The sequence below is a fragment of the Phoca vitulina genome, unplaced genomic scaffold (genome assembly GCF_004348235.1).
Source record: "Phoca vitulina isolate PV1807 unplaced genomic scaffold, GSC_HSeal_1.0 scaffold2, whole genome shotgun sequence".
Lineage (NCBI taxonomy): Eukaryota > Metazoa > Chordata > Mammalia > Carnivora > Phocidae > Phoca > Phoca vitulina.
In genome coordinates, this window is record NW_022589705.1 from 11,115,709 (window position 1) to 11,143,139 (window position 27,431).

Below are 27,431 nucleotides of genomic sequence, written 5' to 3' on the forward strand. Positions count from 1 at the left end.
AAGGGATGATCATGCCAGCCTGATAGGGAAGAAGAACCACCAGGAGTAAGAAGAAAACAAGAATTTAAACTCTTGCACTGGTTTTGCCATTGTAGTTACTTGAAGTCCGTCGATTATACTGGGTGTCAGAGTGGAGAGAAGGGGCACAGAGGACACTCATTTTACTCACCTTTCAGAAAGGATGCTGCCAGAAATTAGGACTAGAAGTCTTTTTCATTTTTTAGCACACATAAGAAATGAGAACAGGGAAAAGAGGCGGCTAGGGGCTAGAAAGTGTGAGGTGTTCCAGTTTGCTAAACATCTTGTTCAATTCCCTTAGTCTTTCCTCCGTGAAGACTGATCTGGTCCTCTGGCTGGGGTATGGGCCGGGCGCCAATTCCGTTTTTGGCCAGCCTAGAAAATGTTTATTCTGTAGCTGAGCAGATGAGTTAAGATTAGAAGCAGACATCCTGGCCACCTCGGGGTCCATCCCATTGTGGGCCGGATCCCCCCTCACCATCCCCACCCCATATGGCTCCACTAAAACCTTGGCCTCCTTGTGTTCTTTCAAAATAAGATACCCCTATTCCATGATATGGCTCAAGCCTCTACAAATGGGGCCCTCAAGGACAGGAAATTTTCCTTGCTGGTAAGGTTTGTCATCTCTGTGGGTAAAAGCAAGCAGAGAAGAAAGCTAGAACACCTGTGTTTAGGGCTTACCCGGTTCTCTTTAGTGTCATAGGGAGATGGTGGGACGTTAAAAAATAAATGGGGGTGGGGAGCCTGGGTGGCTCAGTCGTTAGGCGTCTGCCTTCGGCTCAGGTCATGATCCCAGGGTCCTGGGATCGAGCCTCACATCAGGCTCCCTGCTCCGCGGGGAGCCTGCTTCTCTCTCTCTCGCACTCCCCCTGCTTGTGTTCCCTCTCTCACTGTGTCTCTGTCAAATAAATAAATAAAATCTTAAAAAAAAATAAATGGGGAGAATAGGTTCACCAGGGCTTTGGGCATTTTCTTGGTGCACTTTTTCCTTTGGCTCCTGTGAGAATATTTATCACTTACTGAGAAAAAGGGAGTGAAGTACCTAGTTTTAAAAAACAAAACAAAACTTTCCTTATTGCCTCTCTCTGTGCTTATCGAGCCTTTTCTTCCCCAGGCCTTCCTCACCTTGCCCTCAGCCTAGCCATGAAACTCAGTCTGAGCTGGTTATCCAGGAGAGAAGAATCCAGACTACCATGACGGTCCAGGAGGGGACGCCAACACCCTCCTTACCCACCTCTCTCCTAGAGGGATCATGAGCTGAGGGCATATCATCAGAAAAACTCCAGCTGCTTCTGCCCTTAACTAAGAGGACAGAGGAAGTTATTTCTATACTTAAGAAGAGAGAAATATTTTCACTCCGGAGCTATACGAATTATGAGCAGACGAAGCTATGGCTCGGGCGGCTGGACCATTGTGGGAAACAAGATGCAAGCAAGGGAGTAATATACAAACAAAGTGTGGGTATATTTGACAGGTTGGAGGCAAGCAGAAAGGAGGGTTTGGGTACTCTATAAAAAAAACCCAAAAACCCAAATATCTGAAATCCAAACTTCTTCTGATAAGGCCACAATGAAGAGATTTCCAGCAGGAAGCTGGCACCCGAATCGCCACAGGCTTGCAAGGTGATGTGCCCGGGTGAGGAGGCAGGGGAGGCAGGGCAGTGCCTCTCACAGGTCCACGTCTGGGCCTCCTGAGGATGTCTTCAGCGGCACGGAGTCAAATCCATCAGGAGTCCTCTGGAAGAGAGACGGGGACAGGAGCTGGCTGCTGCGCCCGGGCAATTTGGGGAACAAGGGTGAGAAATGGAAAACAGGGGACAGAAGGAACCCTTATGGAGTTCCTGCTTCCAGTGGCTTTGTGGAAACAGACATAAGATACCCTCTATTCTTCTTGGTCCTTTCAGTCAGTCAGAGGATAAGAAAAATCTTTAAAACCCCCTGCTTTGCATCTTTGCTGAATTCTAAAAGCCCAGAGAGACTCAGGGGTTCCAGAGTAAATTGTTCTCCCATTGGTGAAGCGCGCACGCACACACACACACACACACACGAGTCACCCTGATAGGTTAGCACAAAGGGAATGCGATTCAGCAATCTAAACCCCTACCCGCCCTCTCCTCACCATCCCGCCAGCCCTCTCCTCTCAGGTGGCCACCTTCCCACCCACACCTGTTTGATGAACTGGTTCAGGGCAGGAGTGAGGTGTGGGTTCTGGCGGACTGGGGCTGCACAGGGCTGCGGCCCTGGAGGCGTTGCTTGGATGCTCTCTGCTGGCCCCACACCCAGTGACAGTGTCGTCAGCATAGCATTTATGAGCTTCAAATTTGCTCACCCACCCACACATACAGAGCCAACTCTCCCCGCTCCACAATGCTCAGTGGTGAGCAGCGCAGCCTTAGCTATGACTCAGCCCCCACAGGACGGGGCCCAGACATCAGGGGACAGCACCCTCCAATGGTCAAAGGAGAGCCTCGCTTCTATCAGAAGTTGATCCTAGAGATCGCCTCTTCCCCACCCTCCAAAAAAAAAAAAAGGGAAATGATTCTTACAACGTGGATGGTTCAATACTCCTTCTGGAAGTTAAAAGGCCCAAACAGTCCATCAACTGGAGTGCATGTTGGGAGAGAAGGAGCCTGGTCAAGAGCAGCCTTGGGCCCCATGGGAAACAGTAATGGTGTAGAAATACAGAAGGCAGAAGCCAAGATTTTGAGGGTGGGGGATAGAACAGTAGGGAGGGTGGGGAGTAGAGTAGTGAGTGGTCCCTGAACAGTGTGGGACCATTCAATGTCCTAGGACTGGTGTCTTCTCCAGCCCTCCAGGCTGACCTCAGTGCGCTGGCCAGCCTCCCTACCTTAGAGGTAAATGATTTGATCTTCCCAAAGATTGACTTCTTGCTGGTAAAGATGAGGTCATCCTCCACATCCTCGCCTTCCATGATGGCACAGCTGTCGGCTGCTGGCAGGTCGCAGTCCTTGAGGGCAGCGTTCATCACCAGCTTGGAGTACTTGTACTCCAGTCTACGAGGCAGGGGGATGGGACAGATAAGACAACAAAATGTGGAATGAGGGAGCGGGGAGGGAGAGAGGCTGGACTCTAAGCAGGTAACCACAGGTGAGGAAACCGAAGCACAGCAAAATGGTGTGAGGCCTGGGCATAGAGCTAAGGAATCCTGACTTCCAGTTCAGTGATCTTTTTCCCTTAAGGCTGGCTATTTCTGTGTTCTCAAAGCTTAATAGCAATAATGGAATCATAAAGTTATTATTTTAATTATTATTAATAATCACAACAAATTAAGGATACTCTGCTTTCCCTTTGAGCATCTAACGGTCATTTCTAGACTGCCACGTGGTCCTGTCCCTGTTCAGGAGTCAGGACGGCCAAGGCATACGTTGGATAAGTGGCCCAACAAGCCTCTGGCCAGAGTCAGGCTCTGTGGCCAACTCCAGAGAAAAGCCTCCTGACTTTAATTCTCAGATGTTCTCCTCCCGCTGCAACGATCCAACCCTGTCCATCCCCACACTCCAGATGTTCTCCTCCCACTGCAACGATCCAACCCTGTCCATCCCCACACTCCAATACCCCAGCACGTACTTTTGATTCTTCTTCCAAAAGTAACAGGTCAGGACGGTGAGCAGGATGGCAGCACAGGTGCCCGCAGAGATGCCCACTTTCAGCCAGAAATCGATCGTTTTGCAGATGGTGACTCTCTGCTCAGGCAGGGAGATGCCACCCGCACACAGCTTTGGTTCTCGCCACACATAAGTAGTCTTCTGTTGGGGAGAAAAACGAGGAACTCAGAGATCCCACTCCCTTCTCTCCTGGGACGTCCCCAAGCAGAGAGACCCACCTGGATCCCAGCCACGCAGCTGCTGACGATAGCGTGGTAGTCGGCCGGGGAGCAGAGCGGACAAGCAGCCAGGCTCTCCCACAGGAAGTGGAAATTACAGCCATCACAGGTCCCATCGGAACATGTGCTAGCAAAGCAGAAAGGAGACTTGAGCGCTTACTCGCTGGATGGTGGGAAGAGCTGGTGGGAGTCCCATCATTTCGTAGCTTGCCTGCTCCATCCTCTCCTTGCCAAACTGTTAGCCCCACCAGGATCCTTCCAGTTAGTCCTTAATACAGGTTTTGCTCTCCGATGTCCCTGATGACAAGAGGCCTTCCCAGCCTCCACCGGGTTCTCTACCCTCTGCCTGTTTGTTTCTGCTAACATCAGATGACAGCTAAATACAGAAGAGCTGTAGCCTGGCTGCCCCAGCCAACCCCTCAGAGGCTCCTGTTCTCCCCCATGGACCTGTGACATTTTGCAAAAGCCACTTTGATGCAGCTTCCTGGCGGTGGGGGAGGGGGGTGGTTCAGGAACGGACTTCAGGTCATGGATATCTGTTAGGTACTTTACTGCAATGTTTACACCAGCAAGAACGGTGGTCTTACGTTTTGACACCACTGCTGAGTCAAAATATCTTGCGTTGCTCCCCATCTTCCTGAGCGGCTGCTATTTAGAAACAGCGTTCCCCAAACCATCTTCCTCAAGACACTAGTGCCCCTCAACATGTTAGTTGGGGTTATGTGGGGGAAAAAAGGAGGTGGGGGAAGGGTACTGTAATCAAATTGGTTCCAGAATCCTCGATTTAGTGCACTCAGCTATTAAACTCAGAATTGGGTCTTTTGGTTGCGGAGAGATTCCTAAAACCGTTACTCCTCCTAATAATCACAAGTACACGCCAGACACCATAAGAAGTCCACACGTCTCATGGTCTCATTGAATCCTCACGACTGCTCCCTGAGGGAACTTCTTCTTATCCTCATTTTACAGATAAGGAACAAGAAGTCCAGAGAAGATAAGAAATGTACCCAGGATAACACAGCTAGTAAGTGGAGGACATGAGTCCAATAACCATTTGGCTGTGCCGCTGTCCCCATAATGGTATGGGATGTGAGAGTAGCTTGGACTCTTCCTTCTGCCCTACTCTTGACATCTGGAGATTGAGAATTTGGATCATGATTGTGTCCGCAAGAGCCCATTAATGGCTCTCAGACTGTTTTCTCTTTGGTTCTTGGGATGAAATGAGTCCAAAGAAGGGAGACCTTGTTACACCCCTTTACCTCGGCAGCGACAGACTTCCGGGGGCGGGTTTCAGTGGACTGCATCTGACACGGATGGTGGTCGATCTCCCAGAACTGCAGGACTGGGTCACATCATTGGACCTGCAGAGAAAGCCAGCCCCCGGTGGGGAAGAAGTCACTCACCTGTTTCATTGGAGAGCCACTAAGTGAGGTCAACATGGAACAATTTCCTTGCTGGGGAAGTCAGGACTTGGGAGTGCACACGCGTTGGTTTATACACTGAGAGAGTGGGGATCAGGGAGATCTGGTCAAGGGGAAAGGCACTGGTCCAGGAAAGGTTAGCATAGGCATAACACCGGAGTCTCCTAGGGCAGGAAGGGAAGTCAGCCACCGATAATCCCATATTTCTCCCTGCCTCCGGGGCAGACCTGCCCCAGTAATACCCCAGAAGCTGGGATCAGTGAACTCCCAGCCTGTAGCTGTCATTGCTGGGTGAATCTGCTAGACATCGGACATGTTCTGGCTTGATAAGTATAGGTGGCTGGAGAGAGGGATGCACCAGAAACGGTGGAGGGGCTAGGTTTCCCTTGCATCGGCCTGGTCTCTCATCTTCACCTATAAAAGAAGATCACGTCCGGTATTCCCAAGGACTCCGGGTGGAAAAGTTCAGCTGGGGAGGAGATTCCATCCAGAGTCATATCTGTTGTCACCCCTGCCAAATTAGAGCTCCTAATTAGTTGTCACTAGTACCATGAGCCGGCAACCACTTCAATTCTTTCAATACCTGCCAACATCCAACCTTCCTCCATCTCCTCACATCCCCGAATGGCTCATGAAAGGGTGAACTGAGGTTTGTCAGAGGCCCCAGGGGGCACTTGGCACCCCCCCCAGGATGGAATAGAAAACAGAGGTCAAGAGGGTGGGCCCCTCATCTGGGGCCTTTCTCCCCCAGAGCCCAGTAGCCTCACTCTGTCTTACACACACACACACTCACTCAAACAGGCTGGAGCGGCTGGGTCACTCACCGATGAGTCGGTCGGCGAGGCTGACAGGCTGCGAGGACACTCCAGCCTTATAACCTGTCACCTCTGGGGGGATGATGACCGCCTGGCAGACGTAGGCTGTGATGGATTTGGAGAAACCCGACTCACCCTCAGGAATCCGGAGGTCAGTGACATTGTCGGCACACACGGACATTTTCTTCCCCTGGGTTGGGGGACGTGGGGAGGAAGGAGTGGGAAGGAGGGAATGGTCACAGAATTCCCAAAGGGGAAGAGGGCACATTGCTTTCACATCTGAAATCTCAGCCTTCCAGTGGCATGTTGCAGTGGAATGATTTCATCCCAGATCTGATTACAAGACACATTTTTTTTTTTTTTAAGCTAAAAATAAGGCCTCGGTGTCCTAGTTTCTGGAACTCTGGCCCAGGGGTCGCAAGCCTTTTTGTTTCCTCGGAGTCACGTGGGAGCCTTATATGAGCAGCGTTGTGATGGCAGCAGAGGATCCGGAGCTCTAATCTACCAGCCCACCAGTTAAGGGTCTTCCTTATCCTAGCCAGTTTTCTAGATAGATACTGAACTACATAACTGATTCCCTGAAGTTTTTGAACATCTGGCTTGGTTCACATTCCCTCTCTGTGTGGGAGCACTCTCCAGACAGATTCCTAGCAGTTAAAACAGAACCCACGACAAGCCCCCTCCCTGCCTTGAGATAGGACATCTTAGAAATAATTGGAACCTAATCCATTAAAAAAAAAAATGTACCCAGAGAAGAAAGTCCGTGTTTATGTAGAGAACGTGACAAGAAATAAAACATTCTGTAACAACCCTCACCGTAGAGAACTCTGGAAAATGGTAGGAATAAGACTCCTTCTTCCTGGAGATTTTGTAATAGAGGAAATATTGAGATATTGTTCCTTCAAAAATGTTAAATTGATGGAATATCAGTATATAACTCGTTTGCCGGTATCAGATCATTTGTTTAATACTTTAAGTGCACTAAACCCAAAGAATAAATACAAAAGCACTAATCCACAAGGATATGTGCACCCCTAAGTTTATTGCAGCATTATTTACAATAGCTAAATTGTGGAAGCAGCCCAAGTACCCATTGATAAGTTAATGGATAAAGAAGATGTGGTGTATATACACAATGGAATATTATTCAGCCATAAAAAAAAACGAAGTTTTGCCTTTTGCAACAACATGGATGGAGCTAGAGAGTATGCACTAAGTGAAATAATCCAGTCAGAGAAAGACAAATGCCATATGATTTCACTCGTATGTGGAATTTAAGAAACAAACTAGGGGCGCCTGGGTGGCTCAGTTGGTTAAGCGACTGCCTTCAGCTCAAGTCATGATCCCAGGGTCCTGGGATCGAGCCCCACATCGGGCTCCCTGCTCCAAGGAAGGCCTGCTTCTCCCTCTTCCACTCCCCCCTGCTTGTGTTCCCTCTCTCGCTGTCTCTCTCTCTCTCTCTGTCAATTAAATAAATAAATAAAATCTTTGAAAGAAAAAAGAAACAAAACAAACGAACAAAGGAAAAAAAAGAGAGAGAGAGAGGCAAACCAAGAAAGAGACTCTAAACTAGAGAACAAGCTGATGGTTCCCAGAGGGGAGGTAGGTAGGGGGATGGGTGAAACAGGTGGTGGGGATTGAGGAGGGCACTTGTGATGAGCGCGGGGTGCTGTATGGAAGTGCTGAATCACTATATTGTACTCCTGAAACTAATGTAACATTATGTTACATTATGTGTAGTAATGTATGTTAACTATACTGGAATTAAAGTTAAAAGCTTAATAAAATGTTTAAAAATGTAAGTGTACTAAGCACTTACAATGTAAGATTTTCAATATTCTAAATTGTATGACAAATGAAGTTATGTCAATTGCCAAATCTGGTGATTCTTAGTTTATTTTTTAGATTGTAAGAAATAAGGGACATGAGAACAGAATCAAACCTTTACGTTATGGGAAAACAAAGAGCTATTTTGTCTTTGAGCTGACGGTCGGTAGTGTGACAGTAGGCAGGAAGCATTTCTGAAAAGAATAAAGGAGCAAAGACCAAAAAAGGCAATCCCTCCAAATTCCCCGTCTTCATCTCTCTCCCAACTCACTGAATGAAACTTTTGCTACATTGGTCTTGCTTTAATCAGTCTCAATTTCTGAATCATCACTAACTCACTTTGGAAGCTTCATTTGAACTTCTTCAAAGACTTGTAAAAACAAGATAAGAGAGGCGCCTGGGTGGCTCAGTCGGTTAAGTGTCTGCCTTCGGCTTGAGTCATGATCCCAGGGTCCTGGGATCGAGCCCCACATCGGGCTCCCTGCTCAGTGGGGAGTCTGCTTCTCCCTCTGCCCCTCCCCTCCACTTGTGCTCTCTCTCTGGCTCGCTCGCTCTCTCTCAAATAAATAAAATCTTTAAAAAAATAAAAATAAAAACAAGATAGAGACATGTATCTCTAATCTTCCATAGATTAGTTTCTTTTTTTTATGAAGATATAATTGCCATAGAACATTGATTAGTTTATTTCTTGGCATGTTCTCTATAAAAACAGAAATCACCTTTTTCTGCATGCTCCAGAAGGTGGTAGAAGCTGTGCTGTGTAAAGGTCTCACTACCACACAGGATCACAGACTAAAGGCTCAAGATGCCCTTTATTTTGTAACTTTTGAAACTCTCTCTCCTGACTGCTAATCCTGGCTCGTTTGTAGTTTAGTTAAGCGCAGTAGTGCTGTGATTACTCTTTACATTTCTGTCTTTGCATTTTGCATCCAACACATTTACAGCAGCATGCAATGGCTAAAGGTGACATTCTTTGCATATCCTATAAAGCCTTTCACGTTACTTTTTTTTAAACTGTCAGCAGAGGTTCTTAGAGATGAACTACATACAGTTTATTTTATCCAGGCTTTAGAAAACAAATGACAAATGCCATGATTAGCGAAGACTGCTTTTTAAAGGGGAAAAAATCTTCCTCTGGCATTGCTTTTATATATTCATTTTGAAAGAACAAAAGTCAGGAAAGAGTAAATGAATATATCTTATCTCAAACACCTTTACTTTCCTAAATGTTTATAATCCAAATGATTTAATTTTAGAGGAAAAGGTCCTCAGGGAGAATAATCATCCCTTAGAAACGCTGGAGTTTTCTCAGGCACCTGCTGCCTGGCTTTTCAGCTCTGTTCCTGTGTCCATCTCTGGCTCTGACCCACTGGGGTCCCCTTTCAATATGACACCATCGGCACTCACACAGCTTACCTGGTTTCCACACAGACTGAGGGTAAAGTGATGGAAATACTTCAGCCCTTTGGAAGTGAAGCTTGGCCCTCCAGCCAGAGAGATGGTGTTTGCCAAAGCCAAGAAGTTGTAGTCCAAAACCCTGGTCGGAGTGCTGACTGAGAAGGTGCAGTCATTGTAGCACAGAGAGTGGATCTGAGGGGAAAGGATCGGTCAGGTTGGCTGTGCGGGCCGTGCCTTAAGGGGACCAGAGTGGAGAGTGGCAGCTATTGTCCCCAGCCTGGTCCAGCCCAGGAGAGAGAGAAGTGGACGTAAGGATTGGGTGGGCATTAAAATAAGGGAAATGAGCTAGTGGGGGTTATGTACATCCCACAGTTCACCTGTTAGCACATATATAATCTACAAACCCGAATCTCGGTAAGGAATTCGGTCAGATTTAAAGCCTTGTCCCTACGCCTAGATGATAGAACTCTCCCAAGACACAAGGTAGCCCTTCTTGCTTTTAAGCAGAAGACAAGGAGGTGCTAACTGGAAGAAGGGTGGTCAGGATGGCAGAAGAGAAATTGCAAGCCTTTGCCTGTGCCCCATTTAAAACTCACTGAAGCCTTGCTCCTCTCTCCCAGGTTCTCTGCAGGACACTGAGCTCCAAAAGGGGATTTAGGGGCACCTGGGTGGCTCAGTTGGTTAAGCATCAGACTCTTGGTTTTGGCTCAGGTCACATCAGGCTCTGCACTCAGCGGGAAGTCGGCTTCTCTCCTTAACCCTCTGCCCCTCCCCCCCCCCACATTGAGCATGCTCGTGCTCGCGCGCTCTCTCTCTCTCTCTCTGTCTGGCATAAACAAATAAATCTTAAAAAAAGGGGGGATTTATGGGCGCCTGGGTGGCTCAGTTGGTTAAGCGACTGCCTTCGGCTCAGGTCATGATCCTGGAGTCCCGGGATCGAGTCCCGCATCGGGCTCCCTGCTTGGCAGGGGGTCTGCTTCTCCCTCTGCCCCTCCCCCCTCTCATGTGCTCTCTCTCTCTCATTCTCTCTGTCTCAAATAAATAAATAAAAAAATCTTTAAAAAAAAAAAAAAAAAAAAAAGGGGGGATTTATATCCCATAAACCCCATAAACTCCTTACTCCGTTTTAGGAAACCCATTCAGCACAGCCTTATGCAACTGTCATTCCCTCCCATAGCAGCAGAGGGAGCCTCAGGGGAGGAAGTCTGCAGAAAAGTCTAGGGTGCCCAAAAGAGGTTGCCCGGGGTCTGCAGAACTGTTGCATTTACTGCACAGCTAAACTGAGCAGCATTTGCAGACTGTGTAAATAATGCCTCACAGATATTTGTGTGTTGATGCGGTTGTGATAAGTAAAATACAAGTTGATTCAAAAAGCACTGATGAATACCTAAGAGCTTTTCATCATAGTACTTTCTTAGCTTCAGAAAGTACATGGGGACAGCAGCACAGTTAGTTTACTTTAGCAAAAACCCTCTAGGATAAAAGACAGCAATGCCAGTTAACTGTATGTCCCAGCAAAGGTGAGTTGCCCTCCCAAAGGAGAGGGGGCCAACTCCCATGACAATAGGCTGGATTGAAGTAGGCTGAATGTGAGCCCGAGCTCTTGTTCCTCCCCTTCAGGTCTCTGCAGAGATGCCAAATAACCCTCTGGATCAGAGGGTCACAGATCTCCCTAACGCATCCCTTGAAAATGAGACTTGTCCATGACTGAGGCCTAGACCCTGAAAACCAAGCTCTACAGCTAAGAACTTGCCCTCCACAGTCAAAGCCTGGGCTGGTATCCTCAAAGACTCTAACCTGGGAGTGAACTACAGGGAATGCTTGGGTATCAGCCCCTCAAGAACCCCACCCAGGTCCTGGCACCCTCTGAGGTGGTCCATTCAGAGGGCCAAGGTTAGGATGCATGACACGTTGCTGGCACCTTGTTGCTCTTGGTCCCTGGCCCACAGGGCATGCAGGCCTGGATGCCATAGGGCTGGTGGGCCTTCAGGACTGTGTTAGGGGGGCAGGAGTGGCAGGTTCCTGAGCTCCGATCGATGTAGCAGCCAGCAGGGCAAGAGGTGCAGGAAGGGCCCATGTCAGAGGCGTCCAGAGCACAGGGACGGCAGGAGGAGGCCACCCCACCCATGACGTTGGTGACATTGATAGAGTAGATTTTGGCAACATCATTGGTGTACTTCCTGCCCTGGAAACAGGAGGAGAGAAGGCAGAGGCCTGAGATGCCAACAGCAATTGAGTTCTCTAGAAATAGCAAATGACTACTTAACCCTCTTTACCCTATAACACTTGAGAAAAATCTTAGAAGCATCCTATTCTTCTTACTCACTAAAGAGTTGCTCTTTGTGAACATTGTGTGTCACATTAAACCAAGACAAACCCATTCTAGATGTTGAATAAAAATATTAAGTGCCATGGGAGAAATATGCCGTAGATACCGTTATATGCAAAAAGCAGGTCTCTTCTTGTGAAAGGGAAAAAAAAATGTATTTGAACTTAAAGTTTCATCTTCCTGGGAAGTCGTTTGGACAAGGCTGGATGCTTCTCAGGGGCTGGAATAGGCAGTTCTGTGCTTGACTCCTTCAGATCCTTGGGTTCTCAACCTCACACTCATACTTAAGCTAATGCTAGGAATCATCCTGGCTCAGAGGTCTCTCCTGGGAGCTAGGGGTCTGGAGAAGGGGAGGAGCTTACCGTCTCATGAAAAGTGGTCCTCTGGAAGGCCCAGGTGAAGCTCATGGTAGCATTCTCCTCGATGATATAGGTGTAGGACTGTTTGCCTTTGGAACCTTTCCATGTCTCCACAGGAGTGTTGGTCCTAGAGTTCACACCCTGAACCCAAGACAGACAAGTGAAGAAGGCACAATGGCTGGGTGGCTGGTGGGGGACAGAGTTCCCATACTGCTGCCATCCCAGGGGCCACCACAGTCGGTCAGACCCATGTTAAACAGTGAAGTCCCTGATGGACAGTCTGGGCCCTTCCTCTGTGAAATTACTATAAACGGGGCTGTCAGTTATGTTGATGCACCAAAGGGGTAGAGGCGGGCCAACCCTCCCAATAGTCCCCGGAAGCCCCATAGCAGACAAAGAAAGGGAAACATACCACCATGAAGTAGAGCTCACAGTTCACAGAACAGATGGTCTCAAAGACAAATGTGATCCTGGCCACCTCTTTATTCTCTGTGTCTGCCATCACCGACTGTGGAGGTCTGTGGGGCAGAAACTAAAAGTCAGTTCCAGAGACCAGGCAGTGTTTAGTGAAGGGCCCAGACAGCAGCAAAATGTCTGCTGTGGGATAGGGTTAAGTTCTGAGGGTGCTGGAAAAAGCATGGATTAAGTCCAATTCTGCCACCTAGCTATGTGACCAAATTATAGTTTCCTCATCTGTAAAATGAAGGTGATGATATCTTTCTTATTTACCTTCCATCACTGTGGTGAGATCCAAGGGCATAACAGATGAAGGAGTGCTTGTAAAATGCTCTATACTCTCACTAGCAGAGCGGGGTCCTCAGACCAGCAGCACTGCCCTCACCTGAGCTTATTAGAGGCACAGGACCTCAGGCCCCTCCCCAGACCCACTGAATCAGAATCTGCACGTTAGCAAGATTCCCAGGTGATGCATAAGCACGGCAAGGTTTGAGAAGCTCCACCATTGTAAGATGTAAATTACCTACATTCACTTAGCAGCTCACTCTCTGGGGTGGTGGGAGTTTTTCTCAGGTCGAGTGAGCAGATATTTCAATTTGTCATCTCTTCAGCCAAATTCTCAGGCTGGTCCTTCTTTTGGGAAAGAGAGAGCCAGGCCCAGGGGGGGCAGGTGGGGGAGGGGTGGTGAGTAGGGGAGGTGAGGAAGCACTTTACTACAGCAGTCAGCTTTGCAAATTGAAATGTACTTTTGGGAATTTACCCCGCAAAAAGCCTAAAAAATTTGCTCACCTTGCAAATGGGATATAACTTCTCATCTCTGAGTAGTGTAAATTAAGAGAAGGGAAATGAATACCTTTTGAGCGACTACTGTGGGCTGAGCACGGTGCCAGCAATGGAAAGGAGGGAGCTTGAGGAAGGTAAAGGAGAACCCAGACGGGCAATAGGGAAACCCATTCAGTGGTCCCCCCTCATCTTGAAAGCGCATACAGGCAGAAGAATTCACTTTGGCTTTGGAAATCCATCTATGGCTTTTGTTTTGTCCTTGGCCATTTGCTTATATCCTAAGGACCACCAGTCCCAGCTCTATCTGGCCTGAAGCCTAGGAGCATGGTGACTTTCCCAAGTTCACAAAGCCAGTAAGTGGTGAAGTTCAAGTGTTCTGTCTTCAGTCCAGTGTTCTTTCCACCATACCACACTGTCTGTAGTATTTATTTTAATGGCAAACACATTGCTTGACATCCTAGGTCTTCTTGGGATATGGGGATCAATATGAGAAAAAGAATAATCCATCTCAGTCTTCTTTTCCCAAATAAAGACGAACTGTCAATGGGTTCTGGCCCTCTTTTTTTAATTTTTAAAATTTAATTAATTTATTTATTTTGGATTTATTTATTTATTTTAGAGAGAGAGAAAGTGCACAGTGGGGAGAGGCAGAGGGAGAGAGAGAATCTCAAGCAGACTCTCTACTGAGCACAGAGCACAATGTGGGGCTCGATCCCACGCCCCTGAGATCATGACCTGAACTGAAATCAAGAGTTAGCTGCTTAACCGACTGAGCCACCCAGGCGCCCCTGGCCCTTTTTTTAAAAGTTGTTGTTGTAACATTTTATCTGATGGTATGACGAGGAAGAATTCGAATAGCTTGTGGCCAATCGATGAGAGAAGCCAGATGGGAGAGAGCGCCACCAGGAGGTCCACCGGCATGGGCAGCAACAAAGAAGCCATGTTAGTATTCGGGTTAACTTTGTCAGAGCATTACCTTGCTCTCCTCTGTTCTGAACTCATGTTTCCACACGCCAGAAGCCCTCTCCTCTACACCATTCCAAGCTATGTGGGACTTGGATGGGGTCAAGGTAGCGTGGGCTTCCCCTTAGCTTTGTATCCCTCACCTGAATCCTGGCACAACCAGAGTGAGAATCATGAAGTCATTGTCTGAGGCTCCAACAGCCGTATAAATGTGATCACCAGCCACTTCCCAGCCTGGAAAAGGATAGGGGAGAGTTAGGGCCAACGTGCACCCAGATGACACTCTGAAAGAGAGAGAGAACACTGTCCTTTGAGGCATCCAGAACCACCGCCAAAACCAAACCATGTTATTTATCCTGCTACTTTGGTCAAAGACTCTGAAACTCTCAGAGCAAGCTGTTTGGAGTGGGTGCACATTGTTTCTAGCTCTGGTTCTATCTCTAAAACTAAGCTCTGGCAGAATAAAGGTCCACGGGGAGGGGAACTTTCCAGAGAATGCATGGCATGATTAGCTCATTTTTCTGCAGACATCACTGTTATGAAGAAATGTGAAGTGGGAGAGCTCCCGGTCAGCAGGGAGCTGACAGCTCACAGTAAGTGACGAGGCACTTACCGGTCATGCCCTTGTACTCAAAGTTGATCCCACTGAGAACGGTGGTTTCCATGTTTGAGGGCAGCGTGTTCCACCATTTGTATTCGAATCCCACGGCTGGCTCAGTCCCGGCTGGGCAGTGGCTGCAATCTGGGGGAACCACGAGATCCATGCCTTCAGCAAGGAGGCTGCAGCAACCCCGACTGGAGCTGCTGTCCCACGGACAAGTGACAACAGCGGTGGGCAGCCAAAGGGGGTAATGTTCAGCACTGTAGCACGGTTAGATCAAGTCAACTGGAAAACATTCTGACAATGCATTTCACAAACGCAGGACATAAACCCTGACCCTGAATTCCAATGCTCCAGCTACCATACTTGCCCCACCAAACTTTTCACTTCAAAACTTAAATGGAGACGAACCATGAGAGACTATGGACTCTGAGAAACAAACTGAGGGTTTCAGAGGGGAGGAGGGTAGGGGGATGGGTTAGCCCGGTGATGGGTATTAAAGAGGGCACGTACTGCATGGAGCACTGGGTGTTATATGCAAACAATGGATCATGGAACACTACATCAAAAACTAATGATGTAATGTATGGTGACTAACATAACATAATAAAATAAAATTAATAATAATAAAAAAACTTAAATGGATCTTCTAGTCTGATGCATATGGTTCACATTATTTGCCGCAGTATTATCAGTAAATTCATTTACATGAATAGGTACACAAATCCTCCCCACGCCTTTCTGCAGCATGGCTTATGGTTCCGATCATGTCAAGCTGGCCATCCCCGCTCCCCAAACCTTCTAGTTAGCATCCCTGCTGCATGCTGGAAGCCTCTGTGGTGAGGACTGCATACGTGAGGCCTGAGTCACAGTTGCAGTCGGAAGAGGGAGGGAGGCAGGCCGTTCTCCAGCGTGACTCCGACCTACAGGCAGGGCCCACCCTGACCTCGCTCCTCCTGAACTCAGTCCGCAGAGTGGCCCGGCCCTCACTGCCTCCCTGGGAAGGACAGCGTGCACGTTCAGCTGGCCGCTCTGAGTGCCCACACGGCCCACCCAGTGGGCGACGTGGGAACGGACAGGATGCAGATAGAGAGGTTACCGGAGCCGTTGGAGTACGAGCCGTAAGGGCAGGGCTCGCAGCTGCTGTTGTTGGTTTTGAAAAAGCCTGGGTTGCAGGGCGGGCAGCGGGTCTTCACGCCAGAGGCGGGCAGCTTCACGGCCCCCTCGAGATCCTCACTGCAGATTTTCGGCTGGGCCCATTTGTACATGAGCTGTGTCTGCAGAAATGCATTAAGAATGGCTCAGCCTGTGCGGGATTTAGCACATCTTTAGGAATTTACCTTGAGAGTGTGGGGGTAGGGGGGTCTGGGTTATAATGAAAGTTTCGTGAGGGCAGGGGACCCCTTCTGGTCACCAGTGTATCCCATGCTCCTAGCCCAGAGCTAGCACACAGCTGTGCTCAATAAATATCTGCTGAATGTTGACTGGATGAAAAGGGCTATACTCAGCGAGGACATGCGTGACCGAGAGAAGGGAAGGACCAGTTGTCTCCAGAGAAAGCTTCGGTTCCAGTGTAGCATCTTATGACTACCAAGGTCACAGGAAAAGTAGCTGATGAAAATCCCAAAACATAAAAAGGGATGTCCCCATTTGTCTTCCAAGTATTTTCTTTGCTTTTTCATTTATTCAGTAGACATTTATAGAAAGCCTACTACATCTGTGTGCCAGAGCTGGGGGCTTAGCGATGACTGAGATGTGGCTCCTTCCCTTAAGGAGCTCACCATCTAGCAAGGGCAACAATCGCGTAAGAACGATCCGTGTGGGCAGATGGACACTGTGTTCTCTGGGACATCAAGGCAAAAGGGACAATGCTGGCCAAAGGGTACAAACTTCCAGTTATAAGACCAATAAGTTCTGGGGATCTAACGTGCATCGAGGTGGTTCCAGTTAATAGTACTGTACTACTGTATATATTTGAGAGTTGCTAAGAGAGTCAATCTTAAATGTTTTCACCACCAGAAAAAAAAAGGGTAATTATGTGATATCGTGGAGGTGTTAATTAATGCTACAGTGGTCATCATTTTGCAATATATATCAAATGAATACACCGTATACCTTAAACTTACACAAAGTTGTACGTCAGTTATACCTCAATGAAGCTGGGGGAAAATGGGAAGAGGAGCGGTCAGCCGTCAGATCAGTGGACAAGGGAAACATTGTGTCTGTCACTCTCTAGGGCAGTCCCTACTCTTTTGATGGAGGTATTGGATATGGAAGGAATGACCTGCGGGACGCTCCTGGTTCAGCAGGTGCAAATCTCCTGTGTGGACCTTGGGCCAAGTCAGAGATGAAAGGTGTAATCTCCAAGAGTGTTTTACATTGGAGGGATGACGATCTGGGCAGCGCTGCCATGCGTGTGAAAAGGTGGATGAATAAGGCATCTGTCCATTTTACTCAGCATAAGAAATGACAAGTCTTAAGAGGAGTCTGTGCTGCCTTGGGTCCTGGGGCTCCCCTCCCTGCAGCTCTGCCATGAAGAGATTCCTCCCTGTGAAGAGCAGCCAATGACCAGAGCCCCGGGCTTGTGCTGTAACCTGGGCGCTCTTGCCCAGCTTGTCCCCTTGAGTCTCGTGGCAAGAAGGGTCTGGGGAGCAGGAAGACTGACTTGGGCCATCTCTTGGAGCAGCACATGCAGCAGCCCCAGTGAACCGGCCAACCTGGTCCCTGGGGAACCACTAAGGCACAGCAAAAGCCACAAGGGCAATCATGGGAGTTGGCTCGAGTTACGTCCCTTGATTTAAAAATACAGTTTAGAAGACAAAGTGAAATCATGAGACTGAGCGGAATCAGTGCAGGCGTGAGGCACAGATCATGAGAGTTCTGGAAGGCATTCCTGATGAATGCATATTCATGTGCACTCCCGCTTCAGGGCTCCTCCCCTGAGCCTCGGCTGGGCTGCAAGGCGGAGCCCTGGCTCTGGCCCTACTGAGCATCCAGAGGCTCCAGGCTGTTCAGGGAAGGGCAGACATCCAGGCTGGCAGGCAGCGGAGCTCACTACGGATCTAGAGGGCCTTGGCCAGAGCCTGGGAGGGGAAGGGGAAAGACTGGTGCAGAAGGAAGCAAAGACAGACACATTCAGCCACGTGTTATGCCGAGGGGGGAGAAGAGGAGCAGGATTAAGTGTCCCCATTTAATTAGTGAGTCAACTGCTGCCACGAAAATGAAGATAATTTTTACAAGGTCATACTGAACCCCAGACACTGCACGGCTAAGTCTAAGGTAAAAATGATGAGATGTGTAGCCGTTCTCCCTCGGCTGCTGGGGGAGAGGGGTGGGGGAGGGTGGGGAGTAAGAGATGATCATGAAAAACAATCACTGCTAAGGACCGGACTTTATCCCATGCTTATTTGGCAAAAGGAGAATTCATCCAGCCGTCCTACCAGCAAACGCTTATGCATCCTAATAGCCAAGCCTATGCTTAATGCCGAATGCAGATTTCCCAACTCCTATCTTCCTGAGAGGCTGTGGTTTAGGGATACAGACAATTCATCCATAATGTGTGATCTAAGACAAATCCCTCCGCTTGTGCCCCAGAGCCATCCCAGCTCACTTTCTGCTGTTCCTCGAATCCGCTGGGCACCAGTTGCCCTCCTCCACACCTGCTGTGCGCTCTGCCTGGAAAGCGCTGTGGCCGCCACTCGTCTCACTCGGGTCTCTGTTCAAGTGTTCCGTCCTCAAATGTCATTCCAACCCTCTCTAAAATAGCATCGCCACCCTCTGTCATTCTGTCTCCTGATCCTTTTTTAATGTTTTGCTTCCACTTCCTGCCATCTGATATACTCTAATTTGTGGTTTACCTGTTGTCTCTCTTTCCACTTGCTCTCCAGCAAGAATTAAGCTCCATGAAAGTAGATGTTCTCCCCGTTTGGTTAACTGCTCTATGCGGGGTGCCTGGCACCGTCACTGACTGTTGAAATGAACACATGGCCTCCTCTGAAAGGCCTTCCCTGGCCCCCAGTCCTGGTCACTCCTCTCCCGGCTTCCCTCAGTCCGCTGCACATCCTCCTCCTGTTCTTGTCCCTCACCTTCCCTGGCAGGACTGTGAGCTCCCCGAGGGCAGGAGCCTTCCTCACCTCACAAGGCCTGGCACAGCATTCATACTCAAATCACGCCTGCTGACTCAGAGGTGATGCAGACTACAAAGGAAAGTCTTTCTGAGGCAGAAAGCCTGGGGGAAAGAAGGAACCAGCAGAGACCGAACAGTCAGCCCATTCTCTAGTGAGCCAGGAAGTAGGAATAATTCCCTCGGCCAGCCGGCAGAAGCAGCGCCAAGGGGACAGGTCTGATGAGTTCCATGAGGAAATAAGTGGGCATGGACAGGCAGTCATGGCCCAGAGGGGCTAAGCGAACAGAAGAAACCAAGCAAAAGAAAACGCAATGGCTTTTTGCAACAGAGCACATGTGAATAAGCAGCGGAACAAATGTGGCAAAACCAGTTTCTGACCTGAAAATGAATGAGGCCATCTCGTTTCGCCCCCCCCCCCCGCCCCCCCCCCCCGGGGGTCACTGTGGAGGTCCGTGGGGTTTTCTCCGGTGCTGGCCCCACTGACCTCTGGAACTCCAAATGTGGTAAAGCCCAAGGAGTGGGCAAAGGGGCTCCCAGACCGTGCCACCCACCTCTCCGTTGCCATCACAGGCTGTGTGAGTATAGAAGTAATCTTTGTCGGTGCAGGCTGGGCGCACTTTGCAGGAGGACGATCCCTTTTCTAAATTGCAAACGTAAGGACAAATAGGTGAAGTTACATAAGAGAGCAGAGCTCTTGACCACTTGCTCATGACCCTAGGACCCCCAAGACCCTGGGCTACAGCACAACACAGGTATTGGGGGAAGTAGAAAATCCAGCACGCCCGCCGTTCCCTCTGCTTCGCTTCCAGTCCCTAAGGCCCCGCTCACATATCCCCTTTGCACCTCTCCCTGGTGCTAGGAGAAGCCACTGGTCCCACACTGTGGGGCAGGGCATAAGGAAGGGGACCGGCCAGCGGGTCAGTGAGGAGGGCGGGCAGCTGGAATGAGGATCTTGCAGGCTAACCACCACCAACACAAGTTCTTGAAACCCGCCACCTTCCAGGTGCTTCGGAATCCTGACTGAGTAGGTGGTTTTTCTACTCTTGAAGGATTAAAGCAAAACATAGGAAAGCTTGGGACAGTGCCTTCATACTTTTATTGCAATTCCTTCTCTGCATCTTCTCTTAATATCTGCCTCCAATGAAGGCCTTCCACCTTTGGAATTCCCCCTTCTCCGTGCACCCATCCTCCACAAATGAGGTCGTAATTTCCTCTGACTCCACTTAAGACATAGAGTTCTTTCCACTTTCCCCACCCCCAAGCATCCTGCTACTATCTCTAACCCTTGACCTGTTCCTAATAAAAAAGGTATCAACTATCATTATATTTATTCTACTCTGTGTATGTTAGCTCTGCTTTAACCCTATGAATGCCTGGATGGCAAGAACTATTTCAGCGTATCCCTCTTTAAAGCAATGGACTTCACCTTTTTGGAATTACAAACATTTTGAGAACTTGAAAAAAGACCTGTTTCCTCTATCCAGAAAATATACACAATTTGTGCAAATAAATTTTTTAAAGTAGTGTTTGTTTATTTTTTATGATTTTATTTGTCAGAGAGAGAGTGCATGCACGCGCACAAGCAGGGGGAGTAGAATAGGGAGAGGGAGAAGCAGGCTCCCCGCTGAGCAGGGCACCCGACGTGGGGCTCGATCCCAGGACCCTGGGATCATGACCTGAGCTGAAGGCAGACGCTTAACCGACTGAGCCACCCCGGCGTCCTATATGCAAATAAATTTCTTAAAATTACCAGGGAATTTATTTTCTCCAGGATGAAAACCACTGCTGTGTAGAGTACCAGTGCAGTACCATCACTACTACTGTCACCGCCATCTCTAAGGTGACTGCTGTGTCACCTGCAGGCAGGCATCAGATACGAGCACACCCTCCTCTCTCCATAGATTACCTGACAGGCCATGTGAGAGAGGGGAATGAGATTTTAAGGCAGACAGATCTGGGTTTGGATCCCGCTTCACTTAGCAGCTGTGTCACTTTAGGCAAGTTACTGAACCTCTCTGAACCGTAGTGCTCTCATCCGTAGAGCAGGAATAATAGTATCTACCTTACCGGAGCCAGCACATCCCTGGTGCATTGGAAGTAGGGACTCAGGAAATGCTGGTCACTATTACTACCTGTGTTTGTGGGAATTATTTTTATTTGGTAACTGTCATGGGATTTTAAAAAAAGATTATTTATTTGAGAGAGAGAGAGAGTGCAGGGGAAGGGGGCAGAGGGACAGGGAAAGAGAGAATCTCAAGTAGACTGCCCACTAAGCGCAGAGCCTGACCTCACGATCCCAAGATCACGATCTGAGCCAAAGTCAAGAGTCCAATGCTCAACCGACTGAGCCACCCAGCGTCCCCTGTCATGGGATTTTAAATAAGGATTGAAAGTTTCTTTCTCTCCTTTCCAGTTAAGACTTATTTCTCAACTGATCCTTTCTTCTTTCCGAGGCACCAAAGAAGTTCCTAGGTCAGGGAATCTCCTAGTTACAGCTTGTTGGCCTGCCCTGGGGAGCTCCCTCAACTGCGTGTTCCCACACTTCTCCTGTTCCCGTCTTATTAGCCTGGGCAAGAGGGAGCTTCTGCCTGAGAAAGAGCGGGAGTCTTCTCAGCTCATTGACTTGGTTAATAAGCAGAAGGCCTCATTCAGCAGAGAGGGATCCAGGGATTCCAGCTTTTGACAAGCTGGGCCAGGAGGAATTTGGAAGGAGATGCTGAAAACACACCAATTCCCAGAACCCTGCATATAGGATCTAGCAAGTTGCAAGTTCCATGTTAGAAAGTACATTTTGCACAAGGACCTTTCCTGCTTGTCAAATATTTGCTCAACCTGATACCCTAGCTCCAGGTTTCAGCAAAAGTGGTCCGGCTGTTTACATATTTGACAATTGCTAACATAGTTTTAATAAATGATTAACCCAAATGCTGAGCTGGACCTCACTTCCCTAGCTCAGGTTTCATCAAGGTGTTGAAGTTGGGTACTGGTCAAGTTTGAAAGATCTGCCTAGATGTTTGGGGGCAAGGGAGTGAAAAGTGATTCCTCTAGCGTCAGCCCCAGGGGCAAAACTGTAAGAAGATAAAGTTTATCATGAGGGCTCGGGCTTCTCTCTCTGAGCCTTCCTCCTCCTTTCAGGACTTCGCCCCACCCCCAGGTGTACAATGTCCTCTCATTCAGATCCATTTCATCAAAGGAAAACATTCCCCTGAGGACTGAAGCATCTAATGAATGCTTGGCCCAGCTCAGATACCATCCCAGACTCAGGCAAATCCCTCAACCTCTCTGCGATGCCCTTTATTCTTTCATAAACAGGGAGCTCACTCCTGCACTCCGCTGTGAGTAATAAGCGAGAAAACGTTTGGTAAATTGTAAAGTATTATCCAAGTGACTTGTTATTGCTGTTACCTATGCTAAGAGTACTTCCATATTAAGAGAGGACAGCTAGAACAAACCTTAACGTAAATAAACACAGCTGACCCTTGAACAACACAGGTTTGAACAGGGAGGGTCCATTTATATGTGGATTATATATACAATATATATATACTATATATATATACACAATACAGTACTATAAATGTATTTTCTCTTATGATTTTCTTAATGACAGTTTCTTCTCTCCAGCTTCTTTTATTGTAAGAATACAGTATATAATACATAAAACATACAAAATGTGTATTGATCAATTGTTTATCAGTAAGGCTTCTGGTCATTAGTAAAGTTTCTGGAGAGTCAAAAGTTACTTCCCCTGTACTGTTCAAGGTTCAGCTGTGATAAAATTAGTGCTTACTACATGCCAGGCACTGTTCTAAATCTTTTATCTGTAGTGGTCAATTGATCTGCACAACAACACTATGAGGTAGATATGATTATTGCCATTCCCTTTTTAAGATGAGGAAACTGAGGCACAGACAAGTGACTTGCCCAAGGTGGCAGAGCTAGTAAGTGGTGGAGCAGGGATCTGAACCTTAGTAGTTTAGTTCTGGAGTCCGTGCTCTTAAACCCCATGTTATTGTACTAGGAAATGAATCCCTGATATTGAACGTGGCACAAAGGATTCTTTATAACGATCACATTTTAGGTATCAATAAGAAAGGTGCTTTTAGTCAAGCCTTTGTCCTTAACACCTGCAGTCCTATTAGCTCCATCTCAGTGGATACCAGCAATGGCGCCTGTTGCAAAATCTCTGGACTCCCCAGCTTAAAATCCTTGAACGGCCCCCACTGCTGACAGGATCAAATCCCCAATGTTTAGCAATGGCACAGAAGGGCCGGTCCGTGGTCTGTTCCCTGCCCACTTCTTAGTCTTGGATGCTAGTCCTCTCCAAGTCAGCTCCTGCCATGCTGAGTTTCTCCAAGATCCCCATGCCTTCTGGCTTTGTCTACACTCTTTCCAGAATATCCATCAAACCACCAACTCATCTTTCAAGACCACTGCCACTGAAGCCTTTCCTCCCTCCCCATAGAGGACTGACCACGTCCCTCTTTGCTTCTACTGTGCGCTACGCTCAGAGCCCCTATCCCAGCAGCTGCTGCACCATGCAGTTATTACACTTAGGTGCTCCTATAACCACATTCCCACTTTCCGACCTAAGCCGGAGGGCAGGCACCAGCTCCAACTCTAGCACCAAGCCCAAGCCTTGGCACCTGGCAGGCACTCGGGACTTATTCGTAAACGGATGACTAAATGCTCACAGGGTCTTCTGTCCCTCCCTTTATGCACATTCCATCATAGGATCTGATCAAATCTCTCTGCATTTCCCCAGTCTCCCATGGACCCTGTATTCTGGAAGAGTCAAGTCATGGTGAAAACTCACTTTCCAACAAAGGAGGTGGATTGAGAAATGGGGGGCAGAAGGAGAACAGACTCCAAGAACTCAGACTCCCAACCCAACACTTTCGTAACAGCTCTCTGGATAACGATCAGTTTACACAGAAAGTTGATCAAAACATTCCCAGGTGGTTTTTCTAGAACCACCTTGCCACTCAAACCCTTGTACAACTGCTGGGCTGGAAAGGCAGCTGGAGACAAGACAAACAAGGGCTGCCATTCACTGATAGAGCAGGGAAGGAGAATAAGAACTTCAAGTGGAAAAACAGGAATTTAGACTTATAGATTAAAAATTTCCCTCAAGATCAAAACGTTCCTGTTCTTGCTGAAAACTATACTCGTTTGGCAAGATCTGTGTGGATAAATAGGACTTTTGTTTTAGAAGTAGTGTAAAAATAAGCGGTTCACAGGGTCAGTGGCTGGTCTTGGCCGAGCAAACACATCGTGTAACGCCTGCGTGAAGGACAGGTGTGTCTGTGGACAGATTTGAGGGTCTGCTTGAGGGAGAGCCTTGAGCTGGGGTGTGTATGTGGTTCTGTGTAAGAAAGGAAAAATGGAATAGTTATGGGCTGCCGGGGCAGAGGGTCCTCTGGGGGGACTGCCCACTTTACATCAGAGCCCTGCTGCCCCAGGACTCCCTCAAATGACCAGGTTCTGTTTCTTAAGTTGGGATGCTTTAGGAAGCTCTTCAGAGACTGTAGCCACAGGCTGCTACACCTGTCCCCTTATTTTCCCTCAGAGCGCTGGTTTGTTGGTTTGTTGGTTTGTTTGTTTAGAGAAAGAGAGAGAGAGCACGGGCGCGAGAGCATGCAAGGAGGGGTGGCCCCAGAACACTGGCTTTTATACTATGTTCCAAGGAACCCTGGATTTCCTGAAAAGGCCTTCTTTGAATTCAGTGGATGATCAGGCTGATAAAAGATTGTAACTTCCAGCTTTAGTCTTTGCTAGCAAAATGTTTTGCTCATTGGGGCGCCTGGGTGGCTCAGTTGGTTAAGCGTCTGCCTCTTGGTTTTGACTCGGGTCATAATCTCAGGGTTGTGGCATCGAGCCCGGCTTTTGCCTCTGCACCGCAGAGGAGTATTCTTGTCCCTCTTCCTCTGTTTCCCCCCCACGCCAACTCTCTCTCAAATAATAAATAAATGAAATCTTTAAAAAAGTATTTTACTCATCGATACAGCCTCATGGCTCTTCTAACCTAACTTTGATAATAATTGTTATGAATTAAACTATATAAATGTATACCTTTTATTTACTGTATCTATTATTTATAATTATAATCTTATATAAGGTTTCATTTTTACAAATTTCACTGCTTAGGGGAAAAAAAAAATTGCAACCCCTTTCCCTAGCTTTCCTAATCCCTCTACCCCTGAGCTACTTTTTCTTTTTGCCACAGCACCCTGCACATTTTACTGTCTACCATACTATAATTTATTATATATTTATTATCGTTACTGTTTATTGTCTGTCTCACCCCCCCCCACCACCAGAATGTAAATTCCATGAAGATAGCGAACTTTGTCTATTTTGTTCGCTGATGTAGTCCAAGCACCTGGAATAAGACCTGGCAGATAGTAGAGGCTCACTAATTACTTGCTGAACGATCTCATTTTTGCTTCCAGAGTGATCGGTGGAGTATGGATCAGCAGGGTGCTTCCAGCGTCCAGAAAGCAGGGGTGGCCAGAAGGATGGTTCTCCTTCCTGTGTTTGTTGGTACCCCCACCCCACCACCAAATTCTATCCTCCCTCAGAAACATCACCTGAGTATTTGTCAGGGTCACACTGGTGGCAGGAAGTTTCCCCCTTATTTGAATAGGAGTTGGCTGGGCAAAGTTCACAAGAAGAAGAGCCCTGTTTGTCTGCATATGTGCCAGGTTTGCAGGGGAAACATTCTGAAGTGTAGGCCACCCCTAGGGAGGAAGAACAGCATGGAAAATCAAGGGTTGAGCCTGGAGACTGAGCCCCCTGGGGGCTGGCCCCCACCGTGCCCGCAGAGTCAGGAAGTCAGCAACAGACCCCAGGCCCCGCCCCCTGTCGGTACCTGTTATGGCGATGTTTCTCACCAGCACAGGCTTGGAGACTTTGGACCACACTGAGAAGGCTGTGGTTCTCCAATAGAGGACATTATTGCCTCGGTTTAGCTCGACCTAATGCCACAACCAGGAAGACAGAGATCCCTAATCCATCACATTAGCCTCTGGTGGGGACCCGTCCCCTTTACCCTCAGCAGGGCTGCACCTTTTCTGATCCCCTCCCTGGACTTCCTCAGCTTTGCCCTTTCTCCCAGCTCAGCTTAGCTCCTCTCTGCTTTGAAGCCTCCTCTTACCACCCTCTCGTGGCCCTCCCTCACCCACATATACCGCGAGTATCTCCAAGGTGAGACCCACAAGGAAGCCTGAAGGTACTGACAGGAGGGGTGAGTGGAGTTCCCTCATTCTTCTCTGGTTCTTTGTATCCACACCCGATCCCCAGAAGACCTGGCCCTTAGAGCTGGCAAGCTGCTGATCCTTGGGGTCAGGCCATGGGTGCAAGTCATCTCACACCCATACTCTGTCAACTCAAGAGGACAGAAACTATGGCATCCTCCTCAGGTCAGATGCCTGCCCTTTAGGGACAGAGGGGTGGGATTCCAGACTGGGAAGAAGCTCTCCTTGGAGGAAAAGCCCATGGCCCCTTTGCTGGTATCCCCAGGAAAGGCTCCGGGGAGGCTGGTACAATACTCACACTGTGGAATTCCCATCCTTTCTCTGTGGTTTTCATCCACCTGGAGTCATCTACATTGGGCTGGCATTGGTCATTCTGAACCTGAGGAGGCAGGAGTTTGGGAAGAGAGTCTCAGCTTTCCAAGAAAATGGTTTCCTTACCACCACCCCTCGTCCTGCCATGCTGTCACGGCCATCCAGAGGGCCCTTCTTATGGGAGAAAAGCTGCCAGTTTCCTTTAGGGACTGAGCTCAGAACACATGAGCCTTGAAGTAGGGCGGGAGCTAGTTACACACAAAACATCAGGGCATCAACACCAAAGAGGGAACTTGTAACTCAGAAGCCTTTACATGCTGTTTTCATGTCTATGCGGGCAGAACGCCTGGGGTCTCCTGGACCCTACTCTTCCCTTTCAGAGGCCCCCCACCTTCTGCCTTTCTCCTCGCCTCTGGAAGTCTCAGCTCATTTTGTCCACAGTTTCTCTCCAGAGGGAAGACCACTGAGGAAAATCCCCAACCAGAAATATGCTTGTGATTCCTGTCAATGCATCTGAGCCTTGGAGAGTCTTTACCTCCCATCCTCCCCCGTGGCCAGGGGCTTACAAAAAACTCAAAGATGATGCTGGAGTCTGGGTAGTAGTACTCGAAGCTGACCGTGCCGGACTGCTTTAGGTTGACGGCGTACATCAGCGTGGCTGTGCATTCGTCCGTGTTGGAGGAGATGTAGTCACCCAGGGGAACCCACTTGGACCTGTGAGGGAACAGGAGCCAAGTTCACTGGTAGGGGCACGGCCCGCCTTGCTTTGTGCAAAGTGCAGGTCTCATGTCCTGCTGGGTCTCTGAGGAACTCCAGACTTGTGATTCACAAATGGGAATTTAGACATGAACAAGAATGACCTCCAGATCAAGGAGCCTGGAGATACACCTGACACAAGGAAGACAGGTAGGTGCGCCCCCACAT

The 27,431-nt window shown here is 48.4% G+C and overlaps 1 protein-coding gene across 3 annotated transcripts in view; it reads right to left on the minus strand.

Moving 5' to 3' along the window:
- Positions 1-891: 891 nt before the first annotated feature.
- The window catches only part of KIAA1324 (KIAA1324 ortholog), a 65,452-nt gene continuing 38,912 nt past the window's right edge, over positions 892-27,431 (minus strand). For 2 of the 3 annotated variants that reach the window (XM_032422040.1, XM_032422039.1), the window contains 20 exons: positions 27,074-27,221; positions 26,494-26,574; positions 25,811-25,916; positions 25,530-25,679; positions 19,491-19,579; positions 15,913-16,090; positions 14,826-14,954; positions 14,356-14,446; positions 12,423-12,528; positions 12,014-12,151; positions 11,244-11,507; positions 9,341-9,514; positions 6,107-6,287; positions 5,697-5,793; positions 5,121-5,222; positions 3,862-3,988; positions 3,606-3,784; positions 2,866-3,031; positions 2,564-2,619; positions 892-1,754 (listed from right to left, as the gene is read on the minus strand). In XM_032422040.1, the coding sequence (XP_032277931.1) occupies positions 1,721-1,754; positions 2,564-2,619; positions 2,866-3,031; positions 3,606-3,784; positions 3,862-3,988; positions 5,121-5,222; positions 5,697-5,793; positions 6,107-6,287; positions 9,341-9,514; positions 11,244-11,507; positions 12,014-12,151; positions 12,423-12,528; positions 14,356-14,446; positions 14,826-14,954; positions 15,913-16,090; positions 19,491-19,579; positions 25,530-25,679; positions 25,811-25,916; positions 26,494-26,574; positions 27,074-27,221 (2,596 nt within the window). In that variant the 3' untranslated portion in view covers positions 892-1,720. The remainder of the gene's footprint in view (positions 1,755-2,563; positions 2,620-2,865; positions 3,032-3,605; positions 3,785-3,861; positions 3,989-5,120; positions 5,223-5,696; positions 5,794-6,106; positions 6,288-9,340; positions 9,515-11,243; positions 11,508-12,013; positions 12,152-12,422; positions 12,529-14,355; positions 14,447-14,825; positions 14,955-15,912; positions 16,091-19,490; positions 19,580-25,529; positions 25,680-25,810; positions 25,917-26,493; positions 26,575-27,073; positions 27,222-27,431) is intronic. The other variant, XM_032422041.1, reaches the window with a different exon arrangement.